This window comes from Corvus hawaiiensis, chromosome Z, assembly GCF_020740725.1.
Source record: "Corvus hawaiiensis isolate bCorHaw1 chromosome Z, bCorHaw1.pri.cur, whole genome shotgun sequence".
Taxonomy (NCBI): domain Eukaryota; kingdom Metazoa; phylum Chordata; class Aves; order Passeriformes; family Corvidae; genus Corvus; species Corvus hawaiiensis.
The window spans coordinates 3,529,427-3,543,424 of NC_063255.1; the positions used below are offsets into that span (position 1 = coordinate 3,529,427).

The following is a 13,998-nucleotide window of genomic DNA, read 5'->3' on the forward strand; positions in this document are numbered from 1 at the left end:
TTTTATGCTTGAAGTCAGAAGTTTTCAAATGTTTAGAATAATTTGCATCTTCGAGTGAAAATTTTGAATTAATGTGGAAGCAATATTGCGTTTCTAAACTACTTCTAGCACTCCAAGAGCATCAGAAACATCAGCATTTGTTATTTGAAAAAGAATGAATTAAAAAAAATTTTAGTACAGTAGCTATCAGAGAAAATTCGACATTCCTAAGTCACTGTTTAAGTGAGATGAAAATCTTTGAACTATACAAGAAGCTTTGAATTTTGTACAATAGAGGTGAAAACCAGGAAAAAATTTATTAGTCAGTGTAGAATCCAAACCAGGCTTTAATACTTTCTACAGGTTTTTTTTTTAGAATGGATTGCAGAGTGAGGACAATTTTGTTACTGGTGTTTTTATAACTACCAGGTTGATTTAAATTTTTTGACTTTTCTAAAATATGCGCCTTTTAAAGCCAATACCATAGCCTCAAAAATGATGAAACACTGCAAGAGTGAGAATGCTGAAGCTTTGTATTCCTGGTTTTGATCTGAACATACATTCATACCTTGCGGTGTAGTTTTCCTCTTTGAAAGCAGTGTGCGTAGCTGACTTGCAGAAAGCACTGCTTTTATATGGGAGGTACTGGTTCTATCTCTAATCATCCTTAGCTGACCTTATTTTAGTAGAGGTAATGATGCATCTCAGAAATTGCTCACTTGAGGAGTCCTGTTCAGACAGTTATAAATGTATCTATTAATGTTCTTATGCTCATCTGTAAATACCAAAAATAACTTGGATATTTTGAAATTCTACTTAGATAAAACCAGACTAGCAATATACTTTGCTAAACTTTAGCTTGAGATCTGTGTTGGCTCTTGTGGAAAAGGGATACACACCAAAAAAGCCAGGTTTGCAGGATAGGATGGGTTCAATTTTGTCCTGAGGACAGGAATTAGAATTCAAAGTCAGTTTGTAATATTTGTTTTGCTGATAATTACAGCTCCTTGGATTTTTAATGATTTATTTCTTGCAGACAAGAAATATTTTTTTTCTATATATTTACCTGAAAGAAAAACAAGAATCAACATATTTGAACTGAAATTAGTGTTAAAATAACTGTGGCAATTATCTCATGTCAGACCATTTAAAACTTTTTGTTATAGTTAGTTCACAAGGTAGATAAAATATAATCTGATAGCTTTCTGAAGAGAAAATGGATTCATTTTAGGTATGTAACCCTAACTGCCTAAAAATTACAGACTTTTGCAGGAGAGAAAAAACTTTTTAGTGTTTTATGAGCATATTTAATTTGTTAGTAAATTTTGATAACTTTTACATTAATTTTGGATTTTTGGTTTCTAGTATTTTTTTTTCCCAGATGTTGTAGCTGTCTTGTTCTCATTCCTAAAACTCTGACATGTGCTTGTGGCTAATTATAAGTAATCTTTAGTAGCAACATAAATGTGCAAAATCAGATTTGTTAAGAGAAGATTGTAGATTTATCATCCTAATTCAAATTTAAGGAGAGTTGAGATTATTGGAGTTCAAAGTAGGCTTTTCATTATATAAGTTTTTAAAAATAAGTTAGGAATTAAATAAAGTTGATTTTTCTTTGCCTCAAGAAAGACTTCTTTGTTAGAACCTTGAAGATTGCAATCTCAACTTAAAACAGGTGCATTTGAATGCGTTTTACTAGTGACCCCCTCTCAAGAATTTAATTGTTTTGGTTCCTAGAAGACCTCACAAGAAGCGGCAAATCTTGGTGGATGAATGATGCATCTGCTTTTCCAGCTTCACTTCCAGTCAATGACACACTAAGTAGTCATAGTCGGCAGAAGAGATCTGTAAGCCTTGAACGGTTTGTGGAAACGCTGGTAGTAGCAGACAAAATGATGGTGGGATACCATGGTCGCAAAGACATTGAACACTACATTTTGAGTGTAATGAATATTGTAAGTTTCATCCTTCTCTGTGTTCGTATCAATACATATGTACTGTAATGATAATGGACCTGTCGAGTGTTTATTTATTGCCAGGAATAATGCCTTAATATATGTACTAGCTTGCAGGAATGAATAGTTAAAATACTGAAAATCTTAGCATTTTGGGAAAAATGCAGTACTTTTTCTGTCAAGATGTATGTTGTGATCACTTTTAAATTGTTGTCTTTAATATTGAATTCAAATAATTATGTACAGATTTTACAGTTCTATTCTGCTTATGTTGACACTCTAAATCCTCATTGTGCTGGATGATTTATGAAACGAGATATAAACAGTTTCAATTGAAAAGTATGACTCAAAAGGTTTTTTTTTACTGAATTTTTTGGTCAAAAAATAACTTGTATTTAGGTGACAGTGATACCTTACATTATGGAACTACATGAGGAAATTGGGTTAATTTTTAACCATTTAGGAAGCAAGTAGTGTTTCTTGTCTGACTTTGTGCCTTTTCTTATTTTCTGGAGGTCAGGTTGCCAAACTTTATCGTGATTCCAGTCTAGGAAACGTTGTGAATATTATAGTGACACGTTTGATTGTCCTCACTGAAGATCAGGTAAGGACTGTTGTGCTAAGCTTTATACCTGTGAAATACAAAGCACATTATTGTATAATACAGAGTTCATTTAGTTATAGCTTGAAGTGGCTGCCTCTAAGTACAAACCTATCATGTAATTTTTCACTACTTTAATCAAGATGAAGCAGTTCAAATGAATATTCTTCGTGTATCATCTCAGAGAGATCTATTCTTGCTTCAGGTGATTATTATTACACCTTCGGGGATGTCAGTTTTATTTTTAGATCTGTATTTTGATTTTTTTTTTTTCTGTATTGACATAATGATTATTAAAGTTGGAGCGGAAAGAATGATGGTTCAGTAATACACAGCTGAACTTGGGGTCAGATTTTACAGAAATAAAATTTGGCAAGAAGAGTTTATTCCTAGAAACCACTGCTTCTAATTATAGTCCCATTTTAGTTTTCAGAAGGCTTAACAACTGACCTTAGTAATTTGTTTGGAACATTTCTGGTATGCATGTTGTATTGCAGCCAAACTTGGAGATAAACCACCATGCAGACAAGTCCCTCGATAGCTTCTGTAAGTGGCAGAAATCCATTCTCTCCCACCAAAGTGATGGAAACACCATTCCAGAAAATGGGATTGCCCACCATGATAATGCGGTTCTTATTACTAGGTATGGTCATTATAAGTATTGTGTTTATTTTATTTCTTGTAGCTTTCTTGTTCTTAGCATATGTATGTCTAGAGGCTAGTTGCAAAGTAATATAATTGGTAGGTAACCTTAAAAGGAGGAAAATTAATTGATGGCTTGTCTTAAATATATCAGTTTATTGAAGTTTAGATTAAGAATTTGGAGGAGTAAGATCTGCAAGTCACTTGCTTCTGCTGTTATTTTTGCTTCATAATTGCCAATGCAAAGTATTACAGTAGAAAAGATTGATCCTATTGAACATTTTATACTTTGATAATTGGAAAGAGTTAATAAGATTGTGGAGAACAAAACAGGAGGGAAAATGTTTTGTTAACCATGTAAAGTGTTTTTGTAAGAATTTCAAGCCAGAACTTCAACTAGTATATTTCTCTGAAAACAGGTTCTTGCAGATTCCGGCAATATGAGACTCTACTTTGTAGCTGGTTTGATTTATTATGTTTAATTAAGATGAGAACTGACAATTTTAATAGGTAGTTTCAAAGCCTGCATATGTGCCCATTTGTTTGCTTCTATTTCACTGTTAGTGTGATGAATTCAACAAAACCTGCACTGTAATCTTGAGATCCTGATAAAGGCATTTGTGTCTGTCCCTTTGCAGTTAGGGGTAGGCAACTGTACTTTATTAGGAGATAAGTCTCACTGTTGTTTAAGGGCACTGTTTATTCTTTTCTGTTTTGTTTAAGTAGCAGCAGGTGCAACAGCTCTAATTTGGATTAGGATCTTTTTATTATGATTTCTCCTTTCCAGGACAAATTCTGTTGTATGTAACCTATTTTGGAATCACTGCATTCACTGCAGAAAAATTGAAATAATGATTAAAATAATGCATCTTCTGTATAATTTTGCATAAAAGTTGTAAAAGTTTGGGTTTTTTCCTGAGGGAGGTGGTGTTTTTTCTTGGTTTTGTTTTGCATAATGAACAAATCTTTTTATTTTTGAGAGGAAATAGAAGCTAGTGAATCACTTGCATGTATTTTGTATTCATATTTCAGATATAATTGTTATGTATGGTCTTAAATAGTAAAAATCAGAGTGTTAAAATGCTGGAGTGATTCAGAAAGCTTCTACATTTCAAGAAGTATAAAAAAAGATTAAAGTCTAATACAAATAAATTGAATGAAATTAAAAACAAAATAGTTGCATTCTAAGGTCTTAATTTTTCACAAAGGCTTTTGTTTATGATCAGTTTTTTTGCATATAAGTAATTCCTTCACTAGGACTTGTGAAACTGAATGTGTCTTTACAGCTTTGCTACACATTAAACTTTTACTGGTATAATTTAGGTGAGAGAAAAAGTGTAATCCATGGGTGATGTAGTTGTGTCAGTTGCAGTCCCTCAATATACATACGCATAAGTTGTATTGGCAACTCTGTATATAGTCTGCTATGGCTGACTAACCCGACACTTTGTTGGTGTTATTCTGGCACTACAAATCACAGTTGTTTTCTGTCACAGTTGTGCTTTAATATTATTATTATTACTGTATATTCTGTACTGGCTTCCCTGATAAGGTAGGTTGTTCCCAGTGTAGCTATGAACAGTTCTGTGTTCCAGACAAAAGCTTAAGCCAGTGTTAACTCTCAGGCCTCTAACTGTAAAGTAGCAAATTTTGAGAGAACATCAGTAATACCTATTGAAAATAACTTTTTTTCATCAAAACACAGTAAATACTGAGGACTTTTTTTATTCTTCATTGTGGGGGCTGTAATTATCTAAGTATGTAGCATGTGTATGCTGTCTTTTAAAAGGGATATAAGAATATTATAACTTCCTAGTTTACTTCTAAGAAGTTTACACTTCTAAGTATATACCTATATTTTAAATCAACAAAGTACCTCAGTATTGTGTCTGCAGGCTAGTAATACCTACCTTTATAAGGTTCAGTTATATATGCTTTCACAACAAAATGCTTCTATTCATTTATTTATATAATAATTATAATTCCTTGAAATTATCATAAGGGCTACACTAATCAATTTGAGTGGATAAATCAAGCTTTTACTGAAACTGCTAGCTATCCTGGCTCTTTCTAATAAAATCAATCAGCTTATGTGAAGAATAGGTAGTTCTTTTTTGGGTTGGAATGAGTAAAAACAAATTTATATTCATATAAACATGTAAGTCCACTAACTTTAATAATTCTAAATGAATTACTGAAATGGGGATATACTTGTTTTCATTTTGTTGTCTATCTTCCACTTGATGAACCAGATTTAAAGCATTAGATGTGAAAGAGAAGGATATAGCTATGGTTCTTTAAATTCATAATGTACTGGAGAGGTCTTTAGTAATCACGTCTTTCCAAAGGAATTTGAGCCTATACTACCAAACATTAGGATACTTTTTAGCCACTCCAATAGTATTTTGAAAGCAGTTTCCTGAATCTGTCCCACTGATGCTGCTCTGCTTTGTGTGGAGTAATTACATTTTTATTGACTTTGACACTGGAATCAATTTTTGCTCATTGTGTGTACTTCTATTTTATGGAAAGTAGGGAAGTTTCACTTCAACATTATGAATAGTTTTGTGTTGATTAAAACCAGATTTTTCAGTAAGTAATTTGATGTATTTGAAAATATTACCTAGTCCTAGTTAAGTATTTAAGTTTGCAACAACAACAGTCTTTATCTGAAATGTGGGGCAAAGGTTTTAAGAAGATGAGTCATTATCTTCAACCACATAAATGAAGACAACACGTCAGCTTTTCTTTGCAATTCTTCCATGTTGCTTTCAAAGATGACATGGTCTGATCTGGGAAAAACAATATTAAGGCTGCTCGTTCCCTAGGGAAGTCTGCTTGATCAATGCAGATAGTTTGTATCCTAAACAAGCTGTATGCTAAAACCAGGTAGCCTCACTGGAGTGGAGGTATGCCAAACTGATCTCTTAAGTCCCTTGGAGGCGTTGCTGTGCCTATTAAGCCACCAGTCTTTGGACAAGAGCCTGGTGTTTGGTGCCTGGCGTGTGGGCCTATCTGTCGTGGTCCTGCAGCCACCCTCCAGTCTGCAGGGTCGATACTTTACTAGGTGCATAGGGAGTTGCAGAAAATTTCTAATTTACTGATTAAAAATAATGCAGGCCAGAGACTGGTCTAAGTAAGTCCTTATATTATGTACCACCTACATTTTTCCCATAAGAGAATATTTAAGTCTCAGACTTCAATGTTTTATCCTGAAATTGTCCAAGTTGGGTTCTTGGAGGCAGGTGAAAGTAAAATACTCAGCAGACAGACTTGAAGTATGAGGTTGATTAACGGTGTAGTGCTGTTAACACAATGTTGTCTTTTTTTGGTGAAGATTTTAGATAAACCTAATGAATCCTTTAAATTATTTTGTACTACAAAATAGTAAAAATAGGAGAAAAACTTGTATGGATCTCTAATCTCAAATCCTTGGGTAAAAAAAAAAAAGCTCTTGCATTTGGTTCCTGTGTTCCTGCACCATTATGTGATAATCTTGCTTTTTAGCATAATGTCAGATTGTCAGATAATTAATTTTGAAAGCCACTGTAAATTTTGAGGCTTGTGCATCGCACCCTGGTGTAGAAGTATCAATTTGCCTTTTTGAAGTTAGTTCTTATTTGGCAATTTGTTTTTTTTTTTTTTTTGATCTTCCCTGTTAGGCTGCTTCCTCTTTTTGTTTCTTCAGGAACTCTTTTAAGAAATAGGGTCTCCATAGATTGCAAATCCACAAAACTTAAGAGCTACAGAGCACAGCTGTTACTTTATTTTTACTAATATTTTGAACAGAGCTCCTCTTCCATTTCGATCAGTTGCTTCCTTCTCTTGATCCTTAAGATCATAAAGTAGGAATTGTGGTATTCCTTAGCAATACCTTTGTTAACTATACCTTATGAACAGAACTATTCCTTTTCCTATGTACCTGCACAGAATGGTAAGGGCCAGAGGGTTGGATTCTAGGTTACACTTTATATCAGGATTGAGAAGGTGAAAAATTTTTTTAAATGCCTTCTGTTTTTCTTTTAAGCTGTAGGAATTCGCTAGTGCTACATTTCTCTGTAGCTCAAGAGAATTAGTTTGATTTGTCCAGGTACTAAATAGTTGTTTATCCAAAGGATGTGTGACTGACTCTCTAAACTTTGCACCAATAGTGTTTTGCTGCTGAGAGGAAGATTACCTTGCCTCCTGGTGTGTTAGTAGATCAAGTAAAAAGGCGTACCAGACAGGCCATAGAAAGGAAGGTTTCAGGGGGAAGTTGAGGTGTGTATCTTTAAACGACAGAATCTGGTCTTTGAAATGCAATTGTTTTAAACAGAGAAACATTTGAAACCTCATTCACTTAAGGAGACAGTACTTCTCAAAAATTCCTGAATGAAATGTCATCTACTGTTGGTAGTTCACACACCATGGGTTTGTTTTACGTTTTAAGAAGAATACAAATTCACTACACTTGACAAAAGCATTAAGATCTCCTTGCAGCTAGAGTGCTTTTATGGGAACATTCCTTGCAAAATGCTTACTAGAATTAATTTTAAGACTGCAAACCTGTGTGGTTTTTTGTAGATACACCTTCTGAAATTCTTGACTTAAAATACCTTGAAATACAAAAATCTTTTACTTGGATTGAAATCCACTTAAGTTCACGAGTGGTTTACTACTTTAGCAACAATTAATTCCACAGCCCCACTGAACTGATACTGTTGGAAGAATCCTTATTTGATTGAATAAAGAATCAGAGCCGTAAGATGTTTTTATTGATTAAGTCAAATACACCTGGATTGCAGTTGTACTGATGAGAGTAAAAATGTTCAGTACCACAGATGGTATATTTTTTCTATTTGTCTGGGTCTTAAGTGGGTTTGTATATGTTAATACCGCGAGACAGTGAATGAGCTCTTTCTTAATAGACACTTATATTTTTGCCAGGTATCACTGTACTTGTAACTCATTAAGTAGGTGTATTGCTAAGCGGTCTGGTATGGCTGCTGTTAGCATTAACACCACTGTTAGTATGTGGCATTTCTCTAGCAATGCTATTGAAGCCCATATGGGAGGCATTGGCATTGTTACGCAGTTGGTGGTTTTTTCAATTCTTTCAAGGAGAGAATTTTACAGAACTGGTTTATGTTTATTGTAGATATATATATATATAAGATTAACTTCAAAATGCTTCAGTCGGTTTCTCATTCACGTGCCCTTACGGGTAAGGGGCACTTTCATTTGTCTGTGAGATGCATCCAATGTGTAGGCCAATGCTGCCTGTTTTTCTTAGGGGACAGAAAGTATATTTAAATGGCAGCAATTCTAAACTCCTTGTAAGTCCTGTGGATCTAAGAACAGAAATGTTTCTGACATTGCTGTAGATACTCAAGAGGAACAAAACGTTTCTTGTTTCATTTTGCATACCTGTGTAGAGCTGACCACAATCATGCCTTTCATTTTTTTAATAACTTTAAGAGTTTTTAGGCAGCCGGGGAGGGTTTTGTAGTTGCATTGTCCAGATAGCAGTCCTAAAAGGAAATTCGTTTAATGGACATTGTTGCCATTTTTCATGTCAGTTGCCTAAAGGTTAGTAATATATTTTTATTCTGTAATAGTAAGTAACATTACCACATCAGGTTCTGCACTAGTTAAGGCATTTGGTAGTGAGGTGAGGCCAACCAGCCAGGACTCTGCACATTCCTTTTCTGCTGTAGGTCCAAGATTGTTATACTTATTTTCTGAGGCATTTTTCCACTTTTCTTCTTTACTTTCCACTTTTCTTCCACTTTGCATCTTAACTTCTTGCAAAGATTCCTCTTTTATACAAGGCACTCTGACCCTGGTCTGTGAGCACAATTTCCTAGCTTTGTCCAATAAATCTGTAGATTTTGAAGCACTTCTGTTCTCATGAAGCCTTGTCTCTGATCCTCATCCTGTGGCTAATTCCTCTGTTAGTGAGAAGAGCTCCAATTTCAAGCAGTAATTCTGTGTCTTGTTTCTTACTTGACTCTGAAGTCCATTAAGCAGTTTTCACCCTTGTTTATTGTGTAGCCTTTTAGCTTGTTCTACTGAAGTTCCTTGAAATGAATTTAAGCCCCCGACAGGAGACTGTGTTTCCTTATTTGATTTTTGTGCAAAAATTGTAACAGTGTACATTGACTTAGTTTTCTTGTGACCACATGTGTAAGATTACTTCACTGAAGGAGAGGTTTGAAAAGCTGATTTTCAAAAAAAAAAAGGCATATCTTGCCCTTAGTATCTGTCTCTGCAGATATATGAAGTATAAGGAGCCAGCTTTCCAAATAATAGCACTAAATTCCCATTCATCTTTGTTTTCAGGGAATTGAAGGGATCTAAGAGGAAAAAATGTATCTGCATATTCAAAATTATGTATTTGGGAAAAAAACTCTAACAAAACTGCAATGTACTAGGGCTCTGCTCAGCAGACTGAAGAAAGTGAGGCATTTTATTCTGTGTATGGTGCTTCACACAGGAATATTAACAACAAGGTTTCTATACAGGGTGTATTCCTCACACTCCTTTTTAGAGACCTGCTACTGACCACTTGAATCAGTCATGTTGCTAGATATGGTACCACTGTCATAGCTTTTATATTCTTACTTGTGTGTCAAAACCATGTTTGGGGTCTTTGCTATCTCCTAAGGCATATTCTTTGGAATGATGATGCTAAGATTGACAAAAGAGAAATTGTGACTGAGACATGCAGCATAACAATTGTGAGCCATTACAGCAATACATGATCTGTGTGTAGATGATTCACTTTAGATAAATCTGGATCTATAGCCATGTTCCAAGATTGCAAGTGCTGTGGGGGGATAAACCTATTCAAAGATTGCAGGGAAGAATTCTCTGTTATCCATTTTCTGTATTTTTGTGAGGTGAGAGTCTGTAGGCTGTGACATGATAGAAATCAATGGATAACACAGGCAACAGAAGAAAACAGCAAGGAGTTGGGAATTAATAAAACCCCTTGGCATATTATGTAATTCCCCTTTCTGTGACAGTTATAATCTTGTTGGGTGGGTTTTTTTACTCCCCCACCTCATGTTAGCAGAATAAGGTTGGAAATATTGTTCAGGTGTCCACTCTTGGCTGAGAATGTTTTTTGTTAGTGCTTTTTTGTTTGGGTTTTTTTTGTTTGTTTTTTGGTTTTTGGGTTTTTTTTTTTTTGAGGGATAGATTAGGGTAAATTTTCTCTTTAAACTTTATTCCTAGATTTTGTAGCTGAAAGGAATCAAATAGACTCTGTGGGATTTGAGAGAACGCATGTGGAACAATAAAGTAGCTAGAATGTGAATCTGAAAAACTCCTTATTGCATGGCGAATGTCAACCAGCAGGTTATTTACAGCTAATTAACAAGCACAACGTGTGAGTGGAATGTTTTCTAATCAATAAAAAAGCTGTTGTTTTTAATTTCTGATGACATTATTTGACTCTTAGTGTAGAGTTGGTTGGCTACAAGATGTGTATTCTGATTTAATTTATAAAATTTGAGTCTATGAGGGTGAAAGGATGGAAAAGGTATGAGGTATACCCAGAGTTTGCCTAATCCATTCCAGATGGACAAAATGTGTTCAAAGTGTGCTTTACTTAATACCAAATCCAGAAGAGTAACCAATGTCGTGGAGTAGAGCTCAGATTTTTATGCTCTGACTTGAAGTCTGAACGTTTTTTTCTTTTTAATATTTTTTATTAGATTGATTAAAATAAATGATACAGAATAAAAAGACTTAATAAAAATAATGTCCTCCTCTCTCAACTGAAGACAGAAATTTTGAGTGTAATTCCACAAGCTTATCTTAAGATGTGCTCACTGAGGGGAGCTGGTTACACACCTGATGATTTTCTGAATTGGAAAACTTGAGAATATCTACCAGCACACAGGATAAACAATGCAACTCATAACTGCCCCAGTTAAAGTCTTCCTCTAAATGTGGAAATGAAACTTCTGGCAATTAAAAATGCATCAGGATAAACCTATAAAATGCCAAACTACATATGCTGTTGAGAGTAATGATATATTAATGTCTTCTGTAGTTTACAAATAAATGTTTCCATGCACTAGACTTACTAGAGAAAGAAAAAAATCCAGTGAGAAATACTTTTTTATGCTCTATTCCAACCCCCTCCCTCCCCCCCCCCCCCCTTTTCTTTCTCCAGGCATTCACCTTCTGAGTTGCACAAAGGGTCATAAAACTATTCAAATTATAGTTTTTCCAGGAAATGTTTGGTGGTAATAGTTTGGGATATCTGCTAGAACACTCAGTTACTGCTTGGCCAGATATCTGACAAAGGGCTTTCTAGCGGTTTGAAATGTTGTAATTTGCTTTCTTTTTTTTAATGAAGTACACACACTTGTTTAAAAATCTCTCATTTTTAAGTTTTCTTCATAGTCTAAGTAGAATCCTTACCTTCTATGTTCTTGCCTTCTCTTGCTCAAGTATAATATTGAGGCTGTTACTATTTTCATAACCTACAATGACTGGCAGAATAATACATTTGTTAGTGAGTATTTTGTTTCTCATTCTTAACAATCCAGAAGAACATAACCGGCCAGTTTATTTGCTGGATTTTCACCAATTTTGGATTTTGTCTGTGATCTGTTGCATAAATTCTGTCTCTTGCCACACATGAATATGTACTACATTTTCATGTTTGCTCCACATTTTAAACATGAGTCTGGGCTATTTAGCTCAGCTTTACAGCTACCTTTTATTAGATTGGTTATATATAAGAGTACATTAAAAACGTGGTTTTAACTAGGACACTGGTTGTAAATTCATTCTTTCAGTGGCAACATCATATCTATTTAATTTTAATATTCTCTAGTTTTTGATAATTTCCACCAATCTTTCCTAATGAGGGGCATGATTCTTTATGCTTTGAGGTCAGTTGCAGCATACCCATTATTTCAGTTGGATCTGGATAAAATTTCAATTTGAGTTCGTGGCTGGTTCATTTTAATTATGCAAATAGTGAAGTAAAACCTAAACTGATCACTGTCTGTTCCATGCTACTTAAAACCTTCTGAAAAATGTTGCAGTGAAATAATAAAGTAATGTGCATCAGTGTCTTAACCTTTTTTAAATTAGGTGTGGTATTTTCTCTGAAGAGTTATCCATTTCTGTATTAAATTCATGGCTTTTATAAACTTCCTAACTAATTTTTAAGTATATTCAATGTGTTAAGTGTACTTTCCAAAGTGATTAGCGCTACTTACAGTGGGTTTTTTTGTGATTTCTTTTTCCCCCTGCTTGCTTGCTCTCCGTGAATTCACAGCAAAGAAGTGAGACTTGAAGGGAAGTGTCTGGAAATTTTCCAGTCAAAGAGCAGGTGTGAATAGGCAGGAGCAGAGGATATTACAGAATCATCTTGAGTAAAGAAATAAATTGTAGTTCATGTCTGCAGTTGTAACTGTTGTGTTTCATAATGTATGATGAAATGTAACTTTAGTAGCTATTAAAATTCTGACAGAACTGTATGGTGGAAGTAAAGTAAAAATCTGCAGTTAATATTCCATGCTTGAATATTTTGTAATTGGCCTGCTGAACTAATCACATGTGCAGGGTTAATTGGTACTGAAGCTGATTTTGAAATCAGATCTGCTAAACAAGAGATAAATTTTTTTGTTAAACGCAAATAAAATCAAACTCTTTCAATTTCAGCTCAAATACAAAGGTTCTAATGAATGAGAAATTTGATAGACAAAATAAGAAACCACATTTGTTTATATGTGGTATATTCAGAATTAAATTACTGCTTGTGTTGCATTCCCAATTATTTCCTTACCTGACACTTCTACTTTTCTAAAGATAAATGTTTCACAGTCATTACTGTATGAAGCAAGTTAAGACACATATTATGCAGTCTTTGTTATATAAAGTTAACTCTGGAAAATATGGTTGCTGGGATATAAAGACTGAGATAACACTGAGAACTAACTGAAATTCTGGTCGAATCTTTTATTTTGTCACAGCCTGTGAAAGAGCAGTTGTCTGGCAAACTGTAAAGCATTAAAAGTGCAATTATAAACACATTTAATGACTAGCAAGTCTTATGTAGATTTGCTCTTTCATACACTATATTCCAGTTCCTCCTACCATTATTTTTTCTGTTTTCTTGCGTTGCCACCACATTGACCTATTATCAGCAGGTGAAATTGTGGCAGTGGGAGTATTCCAAATGGGAATATACTCCACAAATGCAAAAATTTCTGGGTTTTTTAATGCTTTAATTCTTACTTATTTTTAGATTTGTAAATCTTTGAACTTCTGAATTCCAGCCTTTACTAGCTGTATGTCTTCTCATCAAATACAGGCCAGCAATAACATAATCAACACTGTGAATAAAAAAATCTCTTCTAATACTGCATTATCAAATGTCATTCCTAGATCACTAGTCATTCATTAAACATCCAAACATGCACTTATGCAAAATTCTAGATACTCCTAATTTGAACTATTAATATACACTATATATAGAATTTCAAATCTGCGTTGAAGCAATCCATGATACCTGCTCTACTGCGGGCTGATGGGGTCCATCTGTCAGAGTGGAAGAGGAGCATCTTCAGTCATAGGCTTGCCAAGCTGGTGAAGAGGGCTTTAGGTGGAAATTGCTGGAGGAAAGAAACCTCAGTTTGTTCCACTCCTACCAGTTTGATCCCAGGGCCAGCAAGAGATGCCCAGAGCTTGGAGAGAGATCCCAGGTCAGCAGGAGAGCATGTGAAGAGCAGCACAAAGGGTACCCAGCTGCTCAAGCCAGTAAGTTGGCTTCATCCTTCATCAAGGACCTATTTTAAGTACCTCTGTGCTAAT

The 13,998-nt window shown here is 34.6% G+C and overlaps 1 protein-coding gene across 6 annotated transcripts in view; it reads left to right on the forward strand.

Annotated features, from left to right (window-relative positions):
- ADAMTS6 (ADAM metallopeptidase with thrombospondin type 1 motif 6) overlaps positions 1 to 13,998 on the forward strand; it is a 148,959-nt gene that overhangs the window by 17,987 nt on the left and 116,974 nt on the right. For 5 of the 6 annotated variants that reach the window (XM_048291774.1, XM_048291779.1, XM_048291773.1 and 2 more), the window contains 3 exons: positions 1,717 to 1,934; positions 2,455 to 2,538; positions 3,033 to 3,178. In XM_048291774.1, coding sequence (XP_048147731.1) covers positions 1,717 to 1,934; positions 2,455 to 2,538; positions 3,033 to 3,178 — 448 coding nt within the window. The remainder of the gene's footprint in view (positions 1 to 1,716; positions 1,935 to 2,454; positions 2,539 to 3,032; positions 3,179 to 13,998) is intronic. The other variant, XM_048291776.1, reaches the window with a different exon arrangement.